Raw genomic sequence first — 23,475 nt, forward strand, 5'->3', positions numbered from 1 at the left:
TCCTAAATCGGCTTTCCTTTATCTGCCTTTATGAAGCAGTGGGGACACTGTGTGGAGCTTAAAATGGGTAGCATGTTGAGAGAAGAATGCAAAATCCAGAGTGACAAACAAAAAAAAAGGCATCCTGACCCGCAACAATAGAGGGAGCTTTAGCCACATCAACTTGAGGCGGAATTTATCCAGATGTTAATATTTGGCTGTGAAGCAGCTGCAAAAGAGCCTCAGTGTTTTCACCAGCTCAGCCAAAATCTGAAGTGTAGAGCCAAGCGTCTGTCCTAGGTTTTAGCGACGCACGCCAGTTCCTTGGGGAAAGTAATATTGCACATGGCATATTAAAAAAATGGTGTCTGTATAATGTAAATAAATATTAGCAATCAAGGGATGATGTTTTAGTTTAATTTTACATACTTTCACATAAGACAGGAGGATACAGTTTCACAGTCCATATCCACATTGTAACAATGTAATATTACTCAGGGATGCATCTAATGATCCAATTCCATAGTAATTAGTCTTTGAATTATTTTGTTTTATCACTTATTCTCTCCTACGATGTTCAAAATCCTCTAAAAGCTGATTAAAGAAATAGATATAAACATGTTCACATCTGTTTAGAGAATTAATCCGTTGGCCCATGAACAGAGGAGCTGATATGAGCCATTCACACACATTGTCAGTATGTGCCACTATGAAAACTTTCATTCAAAAACAATGGCTCAATTTTATTTTTCTTTGTCAAAATGCTTTCACAAAGAATCACTGTCATTGTTTACCACAGCACAATAATGTTAAGCTCTGAAAGTCCTCACGGTGTTTCAAAATAAAAAATACCCGATATACTACAGAGACAAAAAATTATCATCCTGTCACCACAAAGGTTTGATCTTTTTTTATGTGGGTAACATCAGAAAAAAATCTTTCTCTATATCCTCACCACAGTGGTATCTGTGTGTGTGTGTGTGTGTGTGTGTGTGTGTGTGTGTGTGTGTATGTTTGTGTGTCACGCTCCCTTTCCTGTAAGTCTTACTTCCAGCTCAAATAAAACGTACCTGAAATGAATTTCCCACATATTAATCAATTCTGGACAATGTCCATCTCTCCGAGAGAATTTGATGATATTATAATCACGATTACATGAAGACGGTTGCCTCGAACGGATATCAAACATAATGAGAAGTTGTTGTTTTTTGGCCACAGCCACAGGGAATCTGACACACACTTTCTTTGCATTTATTTCAATTTCCAGAAAACAAAACCATTAGGAAGAAAATATTTTCCAGGTTTCCACATCATAGATTAATGCTATGATCCTATGGTCTCAGTGAAGTCTGCATTATTCTTTCATGTTCCTCCTCCTTTGCGGCCTCATTAATAGTCAATTACATATTAACAATGTTGGAAATGTTACTTTAAAAACGTAATTAGTTACAGTTACTAGTTACTTCTTCCAAAAGTTACAAATTATAAAAGCATGTTACGTTGATAGATGTTTCATCAGGTCGGAATTGCTTGACACCACTGACGTGGAGAATGCCACTTTTGTCCAGGGCATAATGTGCATTTAACATACAAATTATTTCCTTGAATTTAATTTATGGAAAAGTAATGGCTATACTTCCAGTTCAAGAAGGCTGCTTTAGGATTAACCGGGCTCGCCATTCCTATTGTTGATTGTTTACTCACTTGTGTCATAACAGTTTTTTGTGCCGCGGCACCGGAGTCCAGGCATCGTTTACCAGTTGGTTCCGTTAGCTGCGTTAGCTCCTTTAGCGCCGTTAGCGCGTCTACAGTCGAACTGGAGCGGTCTGTTTATTGAACGAAAAGAGCAGCGCTACAAATAGCCAGCGTACCTGTGTACTGCGTGTGTGTACCTCTGTTTTTAAAGTTTAGCGTTACTTTTGAGACTCATTTTAACAATCCGGAGTCACGTAAACATGTCGTCATGCATCTTTTCCCTGTCATGTTAACGCGGCATGCATTAACTTTGACGATGCTAATGCTGCTAACCGCCCAGCACTACTAATAAGTAATGCGCCACATTTTTTTGGCAGCAACGGTAACAGTGTTATCATGATTGAATCATGAATGAATTAGAATACTTGTTACTGAAAAACTTAACGCCTTTGATAAACTCTGTTTATTTCTAACCCTGTTACTCCCATCACTGCATATTCATTCTGGGTGGAATTGGCATGGGGTGTGTTGCTCATGCCCATGCACTTAGCTTCATGATCAATGGGATGTGTGAAAGAATGGTTTTGTACATTTGAGGAGTTCTGAATGTACGCGCGCGCTTTTTACATTTTGTGACTTTGAAAGCTGCACACTCTTTTAAACACGACACCCTGGTCGAACCTTCTTGAGGCACTGATGTTAACCACTGTACCACTGCCACTAACACAGTAAGTAGTAACACTTACTTTCACAGTCATTAGAAAAAAAAAAAAAGTATGAAATCTTTTTATACCTGTAACAAAAGAGGAATAAATTGACAAATCCACTTAGAAAATCATAATTTCATTTAAAGGGTAATCATTATTCAATTACAAAGGTGGGTTTTGTTAAAATATAAATGAGATTTTGCTCAAAACAGACACGTAACCCTTACAGAAGTGATCATGTCACAATCAGTGCTATCCATTTAACGTGACTCACTTCAACAAAGCATGGCCAGTGATCTATTTTTGGCTCTGTTCAAATTGGAAAAAAAAATAATAATGTAGACGAGCCATCGTTAAAGACTTGCCTGAAATGAAGCATGTAGTTTGTCCTACATTTGTCCAATTTGGTAGGAAAAATGAGAGCCCATCAAACCTAAATAACATTTATTACCATTCACTTTCGAAGCATATTGGATGGGTTTCCAAAGTAAGATGACATTTTAAATCAATAGCATGGGACTTGTCATTGTCACTGACACGCACTGCATGTGTGGCTCAATATCTCAATATTATGTCTGACAGTGGTGTTTAAAACATTAAATGTTTTAAATTTAAATAACAAATTTTGTTATTTAAATGACAGTAACAAATAAGTCATGCTAGAGTAGTTTCTAACGGATAAAATAAATAGTACATTTTTGGGGTGCCATAAAATGTGTCTACAACCTTCAAAGTGAAAGTAAATGATAAAATAAATTAGTGCTTGGAGCGTTAATGGCGTCAACGTTAACGCATGATGCGTTTCCATGACGACTGACCGGAAAAGACGTGTGTGATGCCATGTTTACGTGACTCCGGATTGTTAAAATGAGTCTCTAAAGTAACGCTAAACTTTAAAAACAGAAGCACACCTACACAGTACACAGGCACACTGGTTATTTGTAACACTGCTCTTTTCCTTTAATAAACAGACCGCTCCAGTTCCACTGTAGGCGTGCTAACTGGCACTAAAAGAAGTTAATACAGCTAACGGAGCTAACTGGTACATGGTGCCTGGACTCCGTAGTTGCGCCACGTAAACATGACGTCCCGCTCGTCTTTTTCCGGTCAGTCATCATGAAAACGCATCATGCGTTAATGTGCGTTAACCTAGTGCCCAGCACTAAAATAAATGCATAAAAGTCTTGACTTACCAGTGAGTGATGTATTTAAAAAAATATATAATCTCATGTGCCACAATGACACATTCAAGATATATGATATGATTTAAAATGGACGAAACCAACATCCTCTCAGTGTCTGCATCCTGTGGAGTTCACAAAATTTGTGAATGGCATTTGATGCCATTAATCTTGCAAAAGCTCAAATGCAATGATCGCATTACCGCTCAAGAATGTTGAGATAAATGAACAATATACATCACCTCGCACAGCATAATTGTCTAACGTAGCTCTTTATTAGATATAACGAAGATAAATGTCTTGTCAGAGTGTTTTTATCTCAGTCATGTCACCAGATTTATTATACATCCCCTTTGGGGTCGAAACTGCCTTATGACCTCTGTTTTGTTTTTAATCACACAACCTCTCATAGGGTCTAACTTTCTCGTCTGAATAGTCCAAGTGCATCAGATTAGCGACTGCCAGTCTGTGCTTGGTTAATTAATGTCATTGAAGAAGATGGATAAGCTTTGAAAAAAGTCACGGACAGCAACAAAATGTGTCGAAACAGCCCAGGCTTGTTCAAATTTGGTGTTACCTGACTATTGATACAAGAATGATGAATGGAAAAGGTTCTTGTGGAGGTTTGGTCGGCGCTTTGATTGTGCATGTGCTTATTGTGCAACCAAAAAATAAGTAATAGGTTAATCACTACTGTACTACTGAACCAGCCAATAGGTGGCATGACCAATATGACCATATGACTGCACAAAGACTCAGAGACGTGGTCAAGGTGGACAGTTGGGTGTTCTAGCAACCATATGTTTTAATCTTGACCAGATTTTTGAAGACGGCAGAGTAGACACCTCTGCAGATCAGATACATATGATACATTCTCCAAAAATGTGATGTGAAAGACAGCCCGAAGATAAAAGGGTCTGACGAACCTTTAAGTGGTGCCAGCATGTAGTGGGTGAACCATTAAAACTCAGTGCACCTTCCATCGTGCTGGTATTTTTTAAGCGTGCAAAGGTGACAAGGATGTTTTCATCCTTTCCATTAAAAAAGGTGCTTTGCTTTTATGTTGAGTGTGTGCTGAAATAAACATCAAAAGCTACTTAACACAGTGGATTCATCTGCAATTCTTCACCATTCTTCTTCATCATCATCATTCTTCAACTGTACGACTTTAATATGAAATATGATATGATAAATAATGAAAAACAAAAGAGGACACCGTTGTAGGGCACAGTTTGTTGTAAATTGTTCCAAAATGTAATACCAGCAAAATGTGTAGAAAGACAATAAATGTTAATCCTCAAGATGAATAATTTGAATGATGCTAAAGTGCACCACACACTAGAACAGTGTGGCTGCCATTTCCCAAGTTTTCTTGGGAAATTCATGGCCTCAGACCCTCCAGCTATATGTGTCCTTTTAAGGAGCACATTTATGGCATTTCTGCTCCATTATAAGCTGTAGTTCACAGTGACGAGACAAAGCCATGGGAGAAACAGGGTGTGATATGCAGCAAAGGTCCTGGACAGGATTTAAATCCAAGATGTTACTACTATACAAGGCAAGCACTTTGGGCAATTATCTTATAAGGCTGTCGAGACAGGACCTCTTAACACATTTTGAACTCTGCCCCTCTCCATGCGCTCAACACTGCCAAGTGCTGTGTTTATGCTGATAGTTACGCACAAAATCCATCTCGGTGTTATTATTTAATCCTTTTTGTCATCCTGGGATCATCAAAGTAGCTTTGCCTTAAAGTCAGTTTGCAGCCTTTAACATGGGATTTTTTATTTTTTTTATTTTACAGATTTACTTGAGCCTTGAAATAAATAAATGAAGTTCCCCAATCGTGGGAGTCATAACATCAACCTGTGATTTTATGTGTTTAGACATTTGGAGATAACATGTAATGAATGTACGATGTGTTTTAGCTTGGGCTTGACAGGAATCAACAGAAAAATAATGATTTAATAACCTCTATTTTGACTTCTGTGTGGAGCTTCATGATACAATGGTTTGCATTTATTTCCCTGAACAAAATAAGCAACCGCATTTCACTCACTGACAGTCGGTGGTAGTGATGTTCCGAAATATGGAGCGATGAGTTATGGAGAAGTGAGGAAACGGAAAGACTGATAGTAAACATTCTTTTAATTTCCTGCCAACATTTTATGAGAAAATGCACCCAATATGTTCAGCCATTCAGGAGAAACAGTACATTTACCTTTGTGAAACATGTGGTGCCCTTTAGAGGCCTGCAGAGTAATGGTGTCCTGGTGGAAAAAATGAATTGGGCTGCTGTGGATCAGTAGCAGGCCATCTTCCAACTGAAAGGTTGAGGATTTAATCCCCAACTGCCAGTTTGTCCAAGTTCCTCCTGGTGTCTGTGCCGACAGCGTGTGAATGATGGAATAATAACGAAAAACGCTCAGCTTATAGATGTGCTGTGTGAAGATTAGAAAAAAAAACACAAATGTTTACCAAAATACGCAGCCAAGACATTAATCATTAATCTGAAAGTATAGGGAATAAACATGTCTATCAGTGAGAGAACACCTCAAAGAGTAGCATAATTATGCGTGGGTTCAATCTGAACCAGAAAATGAGTGCGACAAAAACATTTTCCTTTTATAACATAATCTAATTAATCCTGTTAAATGCTCAATTAAAGGCACAACATTATGCCCATTTCGTACGTCACTGATAAGGAAACTAGCATTATCATCAGTCTTAAGCTCCCAGATATGTCTATGACTATTTCGTAGAAATATGACTATTTGTATGGAATTAATAATAACGGAAACGAAAATTCGATGATGAAACCATTGCAAACTGTCGAATGCCTCGGGCAAAGTGGCACCCCCACCGAAAATGATCAAGTTGCATTTTATTATTCGGAGGAACATTTTGATAAAAATGCCCACTGTGTCTTTGTTCATGACACTGAACCAGCAAAGTACAATACAAAGAGAATGTTCAGTTTATAATGCAAGGGTTTTTTTTTTTAGAGATGGGGTCAAGCTGAAAACGAATTCAGCACATTAAGCATTTCAACAGATGGCACAGCATGAGAGAGCAGGTACCAGGGAGCTCAGCAACAAACGGTGTGATTGACAGTTTCACTGAAATAGCACAATAAATCGGAGCCAAGTTATTCCGATGAAGAGGTGGGGAGAAATCTGCCCTGTGCTGATGAAACACTCTGCCTGAGAGCAGCCAATGTATTTGTATTTCAAAGTATACTTCATTATTGTTACTGTCCAAAAAAAACACAGCTACACACATGGCCTTCATTAGACTAAATGTTAGAAAGTCTCCTGGAGGAAAAATCCAAGAGATTCATATAAACAAAACCCTTACCACTGGCTTTTTTGTTTACTCTTTGAATTAAATTTTGTATGACTCAAATTGCTTTTATTTACTTTGTGATATTTTTAAAGTCCATTTAATGGTCTATATTCCATTTCTTGGAGTCGCATCTAAATTATAATAAGCTGCTCTATGATATGCTGTTTGCAACGCATCCTCAAATGATTTAGCTCAAAAGCAGACTACTAGAAGACGATCAGCCATGTAGTGAGGGGTTTTCTCTCTGCTCTCGTGTTACTCTAAATAGCCCTGTTTTAGAATTCAGCAATTAGCTCCCAACCGAGACAAGGCAATGATGGGTCTGTCTCATGGAGGCTTATGTCCAATAGTAGATAATAATTATCAGAGGAGAGCATCAAATAAAACCACATCATAGCAGTCGTCTTGTTGCCACCTTGCTTCCTATCATCAAAGTGTAAAGAACCTCTATTAACAAGGTCCTTTTTCAGATTTGGTTTGTAGGCATGTTAGTCTTTTTACCTCACATTGCAGCATAATATTGCACTGTTCCGGAAAAGCAGTGTAAATGGCTAATGTATTATAGTCAAAATTAGCACTTAATATGCTAATAAGTGTAATTATGAACGCAATATGAAATCCATGCAGATTAAGTGGAGAATCTTAGCATATCCCATACGATTAATCAACACTTTCAGTCGTTCAGTCACTTTTGATTGATTTCCAGTGAACATGGATGTGAATGGGGCAGATTTGCTAGTATTTGGAGGTTAGCATTACAATAACTTGCACATGACTGATGGTTTCATTCAGTGGAACTTAGCATATCCGTAAGGTGGAGGTGATGTATGGCTGTTTTCCAAGCCTAAATCAAGGTTGTACTTCTGACCTGAATACTTCCATCAACATGGCGCCGTTTGTCATCTCACTCGTCACACAGGACCCTGTCTGCACTTAAATCACACGGCGCAGTTGTGACGACTGTTGAGGGAACTGTGCAGATGATCCTTTTTATAGATCATATGAAAGTCACTTTTTTTTTCTTATTATTTTCATATATTCCGTCTTTTTTATGACTTCAATGGGCCTCATCGCTTTACTGCCGGTAAACAGATTTGAACAAAAGAAGAAACACAATTTTTTTTTTGTTCACCCTTTTCACACCAAATCTAAATTGTGTCATTTTAACAGGTGTCACAAGTCACTGCATACACACAAACATACACACCTGTACATAAAATAATACAGTTCAAACATTGAGAAACCCTGTCCTCACTGTGACAGTCTGTTGTTTATAGCTTTATGTATTCTTTAAAGATGGTTCACCTCTTGGCTACTGTTGTTGTTTTCACTTTATTTTACACTTAGTCATTCTTGTTACCGTGCAAATGGGGGAACTGGTTTTAAAATGCATAACAACAAAAATATCCTTCTCCCAATCCAAGTTAATATTTTAAACCTTGTTTTGTGCTCCTATCCTGCGGCAATTTATTGTCTTGTATTACTGTAATTACTTCAATGCACTTCCCTCGCTCAGTATCATGAATAAGTAGTAAAACAAATGCTTTTGAATACAAATTGTAATCTCTGCAAATCCCAATCTAGTACGGTTAACTGCTTATCTCTCATTTACTGTATTTTATTTAAACTGGAAGTGTCTCAGTGCCTCAGGGGATTCATTTTTTGTGAAATTGAATCTCAGGTAACAGAAAGTTTTCCTTTCATCAAATAGAATTGTTAATCAAAAAATATGAATTGGATGATTGGTTATGAATAAATGCACATTCTGTTTGTGGTGCCTATAAGCAACGAAAGGTCAATTACCTGCCACAGCAATATTAGCTTTGAGGTCATCCAAAAAGCTGCTTGCAGCTCCAAACTGGATAGAAAATCAAAGTCCTGCAACTTGTGTGTGGGGTGACTCTTTGCCTGAGGAAGATTTGTGGAAAACTAGTAATAACATCAGAGACAACATACTGAAACAAATATCCACCAGAGACAGCGGCGCTATCTCTAGTGGGTTGACAAACTACACATTTAATAAGATTTATAAGAGAGGGGAAAATGAAAACATGCAACTAGCAGTATAGTGGATAGGCTTTTGGAAAAGATATGAAGTTATAACATCTTATGAGACAATGTCTATGAACTTGGTGGCAATTTCCTCATCCTACACAATTTATCTCCGTCACAATTGCACAACGTTGTGTTGTTTAAAACTAGTGCAGTGCCCGTAGGAAGTATGTATTCCTATAGTGGGAGCTGAAGAAGATTTTTCATGTTATGGTAATGCATGATAAGGAACGTAAAGGCTAACACAATACAAACACTGTGCAACCTTATTAGGCACAACGCAAATGTTTTGATTTTCGATTAGCATTAGCTTAACTAGCTGCTTTGTGTACGAACATCTAGCTACAGCTAGCACAACATCTAGCTGCGCTAATCCTAATCGAAAATGAAAACATTTGCGTTGTGCCTCATGAGGTTGCACAGTGTTTGAATTATGTTAGCCCTATGCTAATGCTAATCGTAGCCTCCCTAGCTTACCTTTGGAAATGGGTTCGCCAAGTTAGCCGCAAAGTAGAAGCATGCTAATGCAAAATAAATGTCTGCTTGCGTATTGGTTAATGGACACCGACTTTGTCGTTTCAGTATAACACCATGTTCTGTTATGAACTGTGTGAAAACATCTCACCCACCGTGAGGACAGCCTCTTCACTCCCACCTCCCAACTCCAGACAGCACAGCTGCTGCTGATGAGCCTCTGCCTGCCTAGTGTAGCGTGATAAATCTGCAAAAGTGAAGCATGATAAATCAGCTAAAATTAATATTACTCCAAAACTGTTGAAAATCAAGGATGCACACCATCGGGCCATGCTCAACCCATATCCAAAGTCTTGGGCCGATCTGACTAGCGGTTAGCAAGATATGTCTGTCACAGACAGACACACAGACGCAACTTGCTTTATAGATAGATTTTTATTTTTTATTTTTTTTAATCCTGCTGATATTTTTTAAAGGACGGATGTATCAGACTATTTACTGTACAGATATTTTACATGACACAGGGTCCACATCGGTCTCGTCTCACTCACCTCATTCTTTCCAACTGTCTGCTGAACTTAGCCTTAGTGATAAAAAGATTTCCCTCTTCTAGCTCATTTCATCATGTCAGTAGTAATTGTGGCCAGCGGGGTTTGTGTGAGAGCTGGAACTCTGTGGCAGGTGCACGGGGCTACAATATACCAAAAGAACGGTAATAGATTTGATGAAAAACGTGATAGGAGATTTTATGATAGAGTCAGTGAGGTAGCAAATCACCAAGCGTTAAGCACCAGAAAGCCAGTGCCTGTGTTCGGTCAAAGACAATCCTGTTAACTCTAACTGTAATGAGATTCAAATAGTCTTTGCCGATGACGAGGTGACTGTGCAGCTGCAGGTGGGTTTTTCATTCCAATGGGATTGATGCACCAGCTGGGGAGTTTCCAGTAATCAAGCCACATCCATCATTCAAATTCAAATTCTCCTTGTTGCCAGTTCCTAAATTCAGTCAGAAACAAGACATGGAGCAACACATTTTTTGAAAATAAAACTCAAAACAATGCGTTGGGAAATATTATTTTATTAACAAATCCCCTTCATGTGAAGAGCAGATATTTGAAGGTTATTGTTCAACATTAGGAGTAGAGGTGAAACAATTACTCGATTAATCGATTATTAATCGATTACTAAATTAATTGTCAATTATTTTGATAATCGGTTTGAAGCTTTTTGCATCATTAAAAACAATATTTCTCATCGTTTCAGCTTCTTAAATGTGAATATTTTCTTAATTTCTATGCTCCATATAACAAAGAAATCATTAAAACATCACCATTTCCAGGTTTGACGAACACTGATCAACACTTTTTGACATTTTGTGACTTATGGACCAAACAATTACTCGATTAATCAAGAAATTGCTAGTTGCAGCTCCCTCTGTTTTCCAACTGTTATTTGTCTGTATTATAATATAATACAGACAAATGATGTAATATAATAATATTATATTACATCATCATCAGTGGAATTGATTGCTCCATAAATTACCTTATTCTGAAGGTGCACATCTGAAATCCAGAGTATTTTGTTAATTTCAAAGAAGGTTATTGATAGAGTTGACAGAAGGACTCTATACTTAATAGTTGTTTGATTATAAAGTTAGCAGCAATATATCAGAGTGTTTATCAAAATACTACAATTTCTTGGCTCTGAGGATATGCTGCATTTTAGAGAACACATTAATTCAACCTATAAAAAGTCACTACTTCGATTCTTCTTAGGCATCTGTAGTTTTACGCTTCAAGGCAAACAATCCAATGCTATTACTGTTAAACTCCATTAAATACCTAACAAGACGAGTTGGAAAATGGGGGGAAAACACAGCCCAGTGTTTTACAATGTGTTTGGGAAGTGTGAGATAAAACCCAACCCCTGCAATGCAGTTCAGAAACAAGGCCAAATTGTTTGGTGCAGCATGTTGAAGTTGGTTTAAAATTTATGTCGTCCAACCGATAAGTCACTTTGCATTAAGTGTGATCACACACTGAGGTATTTTAAGAAGTGCTTTGTGTCATCCTGAGGCTGAAATCCTCCATTAAGCACTTACCACCTGCACTAACCAGCTTCCTCTGGGGCGAACCCTGCAAATCCATATTTAACGCCAACTAAAGATTTTTAATACAAGTTGTTTTATGTGTTTTCCCTTGAACTGTATTCTCCTTGACATATCCCTGTGTTATTTTGCTGTACCATTGCAGTGCACATTTTATACACAATATATAGTCTCCATAACATTGGAGATCGTGGTGGGTCACAGTTGGGTCATTCTATTATTGAGGGACTGAACAATTAAAACAGATAAATGTATAAAGAAAAAAATTTGTATTTTGCCATATAAAAGGAAATTAGGACAGTTTTCTATGACTGAAAAGATCATACAAAAAATGCTGTTTTGAAAGGTTCCACAATCAGCAGATTAACTCATAAGTGAGTAACAGTGAGAATGTTATTATTGGGTATAAATGGAGCATCCACCAAGGGCTTTTGTAGTGGCAAACATACACTTATTTCCAAAGCCAGCAAAAGTCTTTAGCTGTAGGCAGCATCCTACGGGCTTGACTCGTAGGTACCGTTTCAATTCCTCAATCACCAAGTGAGTCATGTGAAGGGTTTGCTCATTCATCCCCACTTGCCGTACATCCAGGTTACATTTCCGTCCACATATATCCAAGCTTCTTACGGATTTAACAGTAATGTAATAACATGACGGTCAAAAAACCTTTTTACACCAAACCTAGTACAGCTTCTATTGGACATGTCAACCTACCCAAAAGGCTTTAGATATTTTCCAGTGCATAAATCCCTATCCCTCTATCTATCATCTATGCAAGAAAGACTAGTTTTATGTTTCACCATTTTGTGTCAAACTTCATGAGAGAATGGTCAGTTAGGTCAAAGACAGTGGGGCAGGGTCGCAGATCTACAGTCCATAATATTGTGAAAACATGTTCTGTAGTGAGATGAGTCCATGTTTTAGCATGTTTTTTTGGGGGGATGGCCCAAAATCAAATGGCCCAAAGATTATAAATAAAGGACGGGATTATTATGAACGAAAGGTGCAAAAACTGGCAAACATGCTGTATTTGATTATACAATTGATGGAAACACTGAATTTTAGAGACATTATGGTCCCATCAAGACAATATTTTTCAGGGAACCAGGTTTAATTCCTTAACCTAATGCGTGTGCTTCCTGCCTGTTACCACAGACATGAAAACAAAATACGGAGAAAAACATTTGTTCATGTTACACAACTTAACAAATTGCAGATTTTAGTTTTTTATTAGAAACTTAACTGGAAATGGGGTTTGTTTAACATTACATGCAGCAACACGGACACTGCAGGGGCTCACAATTTTGCAAGGTAGGGCTGTTGTTGGCAATATTAACATTGTCCCTTGATGTTTTATACACAGTCTCTATGTAACAAAAATTGACAATAAATGATATTTAATGAAAATGTAATTCCCAGTTTCCCATTCCCATTTCTAAATCTAAAGATACCTAGAGGTAAAACAACTCTCAAACTCTGTTTCTTCAGTAGGTTCCAAAGTGGTGAAACCCAATGTTTTTGTGGGCTTTTGTGTCTTTTAGTGTCTCTAACAACAATGGAAACAAAACTAAAATAGAAGTCACAGAGAGAAAAGATAGAGCCTTCACTTTGACACTCACAAGAGCAGTATAATAATAATACGACACAATTATTGTATAAAACACAAAAGGTCAAAAGCTGAATTATAGACATGCAAATACATTGTGACACAGCTTTTCAAATCAGTTGTGGATAAAACTACACTAAATACCTCAAATTCCAGACATAATTAGCAATTATATATAGCTATATATATAGCTTATATATAGCAATTATATATAATTGCTACAGAAAGATAGAATGACTCACATCAACATATCTCAGACAAACAACCATCAGCATTTCTAAGAGGAGTGATTAGACAAAATTGCCTCTGCGGTTTACCTGGTTTATTTTGAATCTATAATTTGATCATACCTACGGTTTTAAATTCAAATGCATCACGTCAACATTTAGTTTCTTATACTGTATTTTTTTTAAACTTCTTTGTGTGAGTGTGTTTCTTCTGACGTGGGTGACCTGCCTTTCACAGGATGGATTCCGAGTCCTCAGAGTATGATGGAGTATTTAATGTCGGGGAAAAGCAATTTGCATCTACCTATGCATGAAATGCCAGTGTAATCACTGTAATATTCTTTTAATATGCTAAGTATTTCTATTTCAGTGCCTTAAACCTCCCATGGTATATAATTACATAGCTTAACAAATTAGAAGGACTTACTTTTTTCTGTATGAGTGAATGGAGGGTTCTGATATGATTTTCTTATCTCAAGATCACTCACTGCAATTTTTGTATTTATTTCTCCATACAAACGACGTTAAAGACACCTCCGTTATTTCTTATCTGAAATAGCTCAATTTCTTATAATTCAAGACGGACTGAAAGATATAGAAAATGCTATGTATTCCATTAACTGCTCATGTGTAAAATGACTTCACACCCCTTTGATTTCATGTCAAAATAATTATACAGACGCATGCAGGCTCTAATTGTTGGGGGGTGCTTGTTTCGAAATCAGTCTTTCAAGTAATATCAGATTGACCTTTTCAAAAGTACTTAATTGTGAGACTTTGAAGCAGAAATCCAGAGGAAATCAAACATTAGAAGAATGCCAACAGAAATGTGTGGGTGCTAGGAGTACTACAAAAGAAATTCCCTGACATACAGCATGTTCTGTATCGTCAAAAGAATGAAATGCCAAATTCAGAAAGAGCAGTCTCTGAATATATTTTAATATCTGCGAGATAAATATGAGGCATTGGTTGAACTGTTTTTTTCTTTTTTGAGTAGTAGACTTAACTTCTGAAAGATGTAGGAGATTGTGTGTTTTCAGCCATACTCTAGATGTATAGATAGATATTGTAGATGTTTCACTACTCACGCAATGGTGCTATGCTGCAGAATCAGAATCAGAAATATGTTATTGATCCTGGGGGGGGGGAATTGTTTTTGCAGCTACTCCAATAACAGAGAGCCACAGCCCATACTAAGATACTAAGCTATTAACTAACACACAACATACTAAGAAAAAAATAAAGAATATGGATTATATACAATAAAATATTTACCTCTGTGTCAAATATACAAGAGCTAAATAAATAAGTACCAATATACACTGCATTAGAACCTCAATAAGGGAAATGTGTATAACCTAATGCATACATTTAAATGTTGAAATGTGCAACTACATTAATACTGAATTGCATGCAAATGAGGCACAGTGGCTGCATAGTAATACACAGTAGTTATAGCACAGTAATGATGGTAGTCATTGTCTATTGACGCTGAGTGTCTGACACACCAAGAGTGGAGTTTTACGGTCTAATGACCACAGGCAGGAATGACTTCCTGTGACGCTCTGCGGTGCACCTCTGTGGCATCAGTCTCTGATTGAAATTACACAAAGCTATGGGCTATGTTCCTCCCTCTGTCTTGACATAAAACAAATCACTCCCTATGTGCAGCACATGCATGTCGCTGGGCGACACAACATTTAAACACTGCTTTACTAAGTAATACAGGGAGAGTCGTGTGTAGCTGATTAATCAGCTGTGTGAAGTCACCTGACAGTGGTTTGAATATAACCGACATTTGTTAAAACTAGTACAGTGCCCATAGGAAGTATGTATTCCTATAGTGGGAGCTGAAAAAGATGTTTCAGTTATGGTAATGCATGATAAGGAACGTAAAGGCTAATAAAACCACTGTTACTGTGACAGTCACAACAGCTAGCTACGCTAATGCTAATTGGAAATCAAAACATTTGCGTTGTGCCTAATGAGGTTGCACAGTGTTTGTATTATGTTAGCCCTACGCTAATGCTAATCGTAGCCCCGCTAGCTTACCTTTGGAAACACATTCGCCAAGTTAGCCACAAAGTAGTAGCATGCTAATGCAAAATAAATATGTGCTTGTGTATTGGTGAATGGACACCGACTTGGTGGTTCCAGAATAACACCATGTTATGCGGTGAACCGTGTGAAAATGTCTCACCCACCGTGAGGACAGCCTCTTCACTCCCACCTCCCAACTCCAGACAGCGCAGCTGCTGCTGATGAGCTACTGCCTGCCTGGTGTAGCGTGATAAATCAGTGAAAATTAAAATTCCTCCAAAAATTTTGAAAATCAAGGATGCACACCATCGGGCCATGATCAACCCATATCCTTAAGACTTAGGGCGATCTGACTAACGGTCAGCGAGATATGCCTGTCACAGACACACACACACACAGACGGAACTTTCCTTATAGATGGATAATCTGATAATTATCATTCTGCTTGTGATAGATTGCGTAATAAGTCATACCGATAATACCTTCTGCCCCTGTTTACTTGATTTATAAACTGACAAACCAGGATGCGGGGACAGCACATAACACCGAGGGGCAAAAATAGGCTGCAAGGCATCCCGGCGGCACATTGGGAGTAAACTTCAAAGAAAAAACAGAGTTGCTGTTGAAGCTGTTCTTGCCCAGAATTGACCTTGTCAAACAGGGCGTATTTATTTGGACTAAATAATCCACAATTCACACAGTATATTTATGTCTGTAGTATAAACTCTACATGTTTAAGTTTGGTTACATTGGTTGCAACTGATATACTAGGAGGACAATGAGCTGGTTATCATGACAAAGGGTATCTGAAGGAAGGCATGACAATAAGGGCTCTAAATTATGTTATACTCAAAACTCAAGATGGACAGTTTTGTTAAATTATGGTTAAAACTCTATATTTTGAATAATGTGTCATGTAGCAAAGCACAAACAAACAAAAGAAGGAACATAACTTTTTCTCATTTCCAGGTCGACGTTCATTAAAAAAGTAATGACGGATTCTTGGCTGTGCATCTTTTATGGATATAAGATTATGTGTTTAGTTGACATGTGGGAAGAATGATTGATAGAGCTTAGATTCACCTGTAGGAGAGTATTCTGAATAATAATAATAATAATAATAATAATAATAATAATAAATGGTTATTGGAGGGGCTTCTGTAAACACTGAGCCCAGGGGCTCCCTTGATGAGGACCTGCTCACACATACAAAGCTCCTCTGATTATTTTCCTGCTGCTAAATGCTCAGCAGAAAATGGTAGATGATGCTGTCAGTGTCCTTATATAAATTGTGATCACTGCCAAAGACAAAGAAGAGGAGGACAAAATCACTAAGAAAATAGAGATTAAAAAAACATGAGGGGATGTCGGCACAACCATTGTGAAGCAGTGTCCTTGAGTGTTGAGACAGATGTGTGCTGGAAGATATTACTATTCCTCTAGAGTGTGAATGGATTTCACTATAATTTATACTCCCTTTGAGCACTTTTTTCTCAAGGTCACATTGCCCTCTGTATTATGACTTCTCTCTTCTCTGCTCTCTTCACTGCACCTTTAAACTTTAACCCAGTCAGTGGAGGAGAGTTATTGTTTGTATATTAGCAACCTGTCAATGAGTTTAACAAACAATCATTAGGTTTAAGAGAGAAAGGGTTGTGTTATTGTAATGGTAGGTCACACTCAATATATGACAGTTAAACCTGCAGAAGCTGGTTTTTCCTAAAAAACTTTAGTTTTTTACAGTTTTAAACTGTATGGATTTTTTCAATGTGTTCCACTAAAGTGTGTTACTAAAGTAATGATTATACCTTATGGTCATGGCATTGCTTAAACAACACATGTAATGGTGACCTAAGACCTTTGAATAGTACTGAATAATTATAGATAATATTATAATATTTATATTTAAAGGTGCCATATGTAAGAATGTGGCTAAAACGGTTACTACACTCAAATTCAAAATACAGAGGTCTTTTAGGTTTTGTTTTCTGATGTCACTGGCAACCCATAGTTGCTCGGTAGCTGAGACTCTACGGACTGCAATGATTGGTAGAAGGCGGTAGGTGGCGCCACATGCCAAAACATGATTTGCAGTCTGCAAAATATTTTTTTTAATGCAAATATTTTGGCTGTATGTTGTCGTTGGTGAGTTCAGTTTGTTATATGAACATTATTCCTGAGTCTCTGTGACATATTAGGAGGATTTTATCGCCAGTTGCTTTAGATTTATTACATAATGCACCTTTAATATAGTTTAACCAAAAACATGAACTTCAGAGTTTGTACATTGTTTTGTCAGTGTAAACATGAAAAAAATATGAATACTAATTTTTTAAATAATGATGTCTTGCACAACTGCCACCGACATTATTGTGCCTGTGAAAAACCTTATATAGGGTGATTTTTACTCGCCAACCAATGCATAAATTTGGCTCGACGAGAGATCATTTTGCTAGCTTCCTCATCAACATCTGACCTTAGACAGGAGATTTTAAATTTAAATAAACTGTAATAAAATAAACTGCTCTCTGGCTGCAAACTATTAGACATACTGTATTCTGTACAAAGACAAAGAGTAACATGGGTGACTGAAAAATGTGTGTAAATATGCTGCATTTATATATATATTTTGTTATACCTACACTGTTAATATTATCAGGGTCCTGCAGCTTTTTCTGAGGCCAGATGTCACAGCCTTGGCTTCCTTTTATTGAGCCATTGCCTGGATGTTGACAGCAGTCTGGTGGCTGTGGTGTTGCCTACAGCCTCAGCAGTTCTATTTCACACTGCAGGGTCAGTCTTGTATAACTCAAGAGACCAGTGATGACATCAAGGGTAAAGAAATGTTTGTTCTCTATAATCAGATCCAATAAATGATGCCTTCTCCTCTGTCTTTGGAGGTGATGATATTCATAAAGACAGGGTGGGACTGATTTCGACTTGCAAATGTCTGAAATGAAATATTTCATTGTCCCTTCATCATGGCCATGTGCCTGGTGCTGCCATTTCTGATCATAAACTGTTTTTGTCAGGCCTTCTGGCCGTCATTATCACACTTCTCTGGGACATCTTTGTTCGCAAGGAGGCAGAACACTGGTCTCTTAGCAGTGCATGGCACAATTATGCAGCTGTTCCCATTTGGTTGTTATGAACAATTTATGGTAGAGAGAAAAAAAAAGACCCAGAATATATCTTAGAATCAAGTGAAATGCATGTTTCTGTGTCAGTGGGCTTCAAAGTATGTGTCTTATTCATTTCACAGATACCCAATCGCAGATTCCATTGGGTAATGAATAATAGGGCAGGCAGGGAGGAATCTCCCAGGCCATCTTCCCCTGTTGCGTGAACCTGTAATAAATTTCCCGCCAATGCCATATGGAGGCGTGTCATGTGTGGGATTCAGTGTGCCATGTTATTTATTTATTTCCCAGGTGTTGCTTTTCTGTTAGTGATTTATGTGTTATTGTAAATGATCTGCTCCCGGGATCTATGACAGAGGGCGTTCAGAGTTTTTGGAAGATAGCCCAGGCTGAAACGAAAGCCTTGGATTCAAAGTAATGTGGCAGCCCCTGGCTCTATCCACGAGCAGTTAATGTTTCTTTTCTTTTTTTTTCTATTGGACCTATGCAAGTAAAGAATGGCCACGAACATTCTGTTAAAAAATGTGAATCATATAATTAGGGGGAGCTAAGTGACGATCAGCAATTATTTAGCAAGAAGTTATTCAGCTGTACCAAGTGCATATGCTTGGCTTGAAGCTGTTGTTGTCATTTTGGGTTTTTGGTTGAAGAAATTAGCAGCGAGAATCATTTTCTGTGCAGAATCAAAGGGGTAGAGAACTGCATGGTAAGCTGTGCTGATGTGAGCTGTGCCTGTGGTTGTTTTTTTTGTATCCAGTGTCCCAGATTTTTAACTTCAGTTGGCTTAATCAACTCCAACATATAACATGTTTCACTCACAACACATTCCATTTGTACTGCAATCTCCACCCGGGTCTATTAATCATAGCTGACATGTATTATGGTAAAGGATTTGAATCCTGGTATCAAAAGTGTTTAATTTATGTACAAATAGTATTTGGTTTCTTGATCACAGTGGTATACATTTGTATTACAAATCTGTTTGTGTTTGATGCACTATTACAGCTGTGGATTTGAGTTTAATATATATGTATGTATGTGTGTGTATATATGTATATACATGTATTTATGTGTATATATGTATATATGTATATATATATATATACATATATGTGTGTATATAATATATTAGAGGTGGGGGAAAAAATCAATTCACATAGGAATCACAATTCTAATCATCCACGATTCTGAATGGATTCATAAACTTTTTTTTTTTCAGTTTCCATCTTGAAAAACCACACAAACCACCAGTTGGTGTTATTTGTGTACAGTTTATTTGTGTAACTTCTGGGAGAAAAAGGCAGCTAGCTTAAGCTTTTATTTATGAATCGTATGAAAATCAGTTGAATCCAGAATCGATTTTGAATCGAATCATGAGCTTAAGAATCGGCATCAAATCGAATCATGAGCCACACAACGATTCACATCCCTAATAAATGTATATATATAAGTATGTACTGTATACCCACATATCTTCCTATACCATTGGCTACAAATTTAAAATGAATGTTGAGTTTAATATTTCGCTTTGTTCATCTCATACTCTGCAGCCTCTATGGTAATTGATTTTCATATAATAGTATGAAGAGCTAAAGTGGTTCATTCTTGTGCCACTGGGTGTTTATGTTGTTAATCCCAAACTGCATTATGTTGTTAAATCAGTTGATGTGTCACTGGAGTCAATGAAGTGCAGTGTGTGAGGATTACAGGATGAGGCAAGGACCTTTTTACTCGCCAAACTCAATTTGTATTTCCATTTTTCCATTTCTATTACTTATTTTACATTATGACACTAGGTTTTATTTTCTCTGTGTTTCCACTGCCTAATATCTGTGGGGAAAAACAGTGCATGAGCTATTTTGTGACTGCTGTTATGAACAATTACAATTAGAAGACTCAATGGCTCATCAAAATGATCAGATTTGTGGGCTTTGGGGAAAATTTAGGACCTCCGAGTTCTTTTGTTAGACGGGTAACCACATTCCATCTTGTTATTAAACACATCCCAGAGGAATTGTTGTCACAGAGTTTTACATTTGTGTCAGTGAAGGGGAGAAGACGTAACTATTTATCCTGTCAAGTAAAGAAAGGTCATGTCATCCAGCTCCTGAGCATTAAAACAGGTCATTCAGTTGTAATTTTACTGTTGTTGACAATAATGTAAACGATGTGTATAGTTCATGCAAACAACAGTAGCATGTGCCTCTCTGGGAGCTAAGGATTAAATAACAAGAATTTCAATGCAGTGACATTTTTACTTTGGTCGGATGGAATACATTAATATTTAAATGGAAATGCAGGGGCATACCTCTGGTCACAAGACCTATCTCAGTAAATAATCCTCACTAAATTGGTTGATTTGGATTGAAATGGTAGTTTTATTCATCCAGGGACCGTGTTGAGTAGATATTAGTTTTCCCTCCTATTGCCCTCCCCTTTGGCTGTAATGATGGCTTTTAATCCAGTTTAAACATCTCCTTCCCCCAATGAAATGTAGATTCTCTCATTCAGTGACAGACGTTTTAATAGTGAATTCTCACTCTCTCTCATTTTTTTCCCAACAGACAAAGCTACGATGGGCTGGAAAAGAAGCTAAAGGAAGTCTTCAGTGAACGAAGCAGCATCTTGCACCAGCTCTCCAAGACATCAAAAGAGCTGGACAGCATAAAAGGCAACCTCCAGGTTTGAATTGTTCCATTTCTCTTTCAAACACACACAGTCATGTCATAAGGCTTTGTTGATTCTGAGCTCTGGGCCAAAGGTAATTTTCCAGCTTCTGTTCCAACCATCTGATGACTGGGAAAGCCATGAATCTGATCATTTATTTTTCAATCAGCTTGCTGTATAGCGTCTCACTGTTGCTCAGTACATTTTAGATGGCCCACCCATTGTTACGCTTGTGATGTGCTACTGGAAATTACAGCTGCTGAATAAGCAAAGCACAGTTGGGAATGCATATCAGTTTGTTAGCAAGTATGCAGAAAAAAACACATTTTAGCCTAATAAAAAGGGCAATTACAGAGAGCTTCACTGAAGCAGAGAAAAGAAAGATTAAAATATGATGGTTCATCTGTTGTTTCTGACATTAAAATATCGCTTTTCACAGTGATCTACTGGTGTTGTATGTGGTCTTAGTGAGCCCTAAATAATACAATTCAGTCGCCTCATACACTAAAAAAGTAAAGCGTCTGTTCGTCATTATATCATGTAAATCTGTTGTATCAAAGTTTAAAGTCTCAGAGCTCCATACAATATTAGTCATTAGTCAAATAACACACTCTTTATATTGGCTATATTGCTTTATTTGCAGCAACAGAGTTGCTTTTTTGCTGTAATATTTATGCATTTGCTTTTGGCTGTAATGTATGCATCTGTGCTGGGCGCGTTAAAGGCGTCAGTGTTAACGCGCAGCGTGGACGACTGACCGGAAAAAAGATGCACGCTACGTCATGTTTACGTGACTCCGGATTGTTAAAATGAGTCTCTAAAGTAACACTAAACTTTAAAAACAGAGGTACACATACACAGTACACAGGTACGCTGGTTATTTGTAGCGCTGCTCTTTTTGTTTAAAAAACAGTCCGCTCCAGTTCGACTGTAGGCGCGCGCTAACGGCGCCAAACGAGCCAATGCAGCTAACGGAGCTAACTGGTAAACGATGCCTGGACTCCGGTGTCCGGCACGTAAACATGACGTCACGTGCGTCTTTTCCAGTCGTCATGGAAACGCATCATGCGTTAACCTAGTGCCCAGCACTAATCGTTTACTAATTTTGATAATCGATTAATCGGTTAGAAGCTTTTTTCATTATTAAAACAAGACGTATGATTGTTTTAGCTTCTTAAATGTGATTTTTTTTTTCTTTGTTTCGTTGCATAACAAAGAAATCACTAAAACTGAATCATTTAGACAAGACATTGGAGAACATCGTCATTTTAACAACATTTTCAATGTTTTTTAACATTTTTGGACATTTTATGGACCAAACGATTAATTAACCACTTAATTAATTAATTATTAAAACGAACTAAAACTTGTCGGTGAAGGTTCTCAGTCATCCAGGTCATAGTTTTCTTCAGTAGTTCCCTGATGAAAGATAACTCCTGACTGGACTACAATCAGTCCATTTTGTGTGGAAAAGGAGTCAAACGGCACATCGACCACCCATTTTATGGGATTACGCACAGAGCCTGATGAAAATATATTATGAAAAATCTGGTTTGACATGCAACTTCTCTTATGGAGGCTTTATCTTCTGTCAAACCAGCTCACACACAGAAACCCTGACTTGAACACGCTTCGCAGAGCAGCCCTCAGCTTGCTAGTTCAACTTCCTATGGTACACTCACAGTGCAGTGAAGGGACTTGGCACCGTCAGGGACACACTCACTTTCTGTTTAAGTGCAGTGTTGTCAGCTTCTTTACAACCAGTAAGCGGCTCTGACCACCACTGCTTCCTGTCCCTCTGGGTCCATTTTCAGTTATGTCGCCTTGGAGAAAACAGGGTTCTTATAACCGATTCCTGAGCTACAGAAACTAGCGCCAAGTTTTAATAAACCCCACTTTTTTTGTATCCCTCATTCGTTAATGCCACACAATTATTCTGCAAGGAAATGTCATAGATCTAATTAAACCAAAGACAAAAAATTGGCTCTGTTCGGCAGTGTTTGTTTGTTTCTTGTTTTTTTTTTGTTTGTATTAAATATAAATAGATGCAACATAATTCAAAGATATGTTTTCAATCACCCTAAAGTGTTCTCTATATGCATAACGAATGCAGGAAGGTTTGGAAAAATCAATACATTTGGCCTGGAATCTTTAACTCACTGTCACTGACTCACTGATTTTCCATAAAATATGAATGAAATGTTTTTTTTTAGATGGATGGTGATGACGATTGTTATCACTTGTGAGGTAGG

General features: G+C 37.6%; 1 protein-coding gene across 1 annotated transcript in view; it reads left to right on the forward strand.

The window, feature by feature from the left end:
• luzp2 (leucine zipper protein 2) overlaps positions 1-23,475 on the forward strand; it is a gene marked incomplete at its 5' end in the record, with an annotated part of 150,097 nt that overhangs the window by 45,201 nt on the left and 81,421 nt on the right. Inside the window, one exon of the mRNA XM_083901252.1 lies at positions 21,121-21,238. Coding sequence (XP_083757378.1) covers positions 21,121-21,238 — 118 coding nt within the window. The remainder of the gene's footprint in view (positions 1-21,120; positions 21,239-23,475) is intronic.

Source organism: Microchirus variegatus (assembly GCF_963457635.1).
Source record: "Microchirus variegatus genome assembly, chromosome: 14".
Lineage (NCBI taxonomy): Eukaryota > Metazoa > Chordata > Actinopteri > Pleuronectiformes > Soleidae > Microchirus > Microchirus variegatus.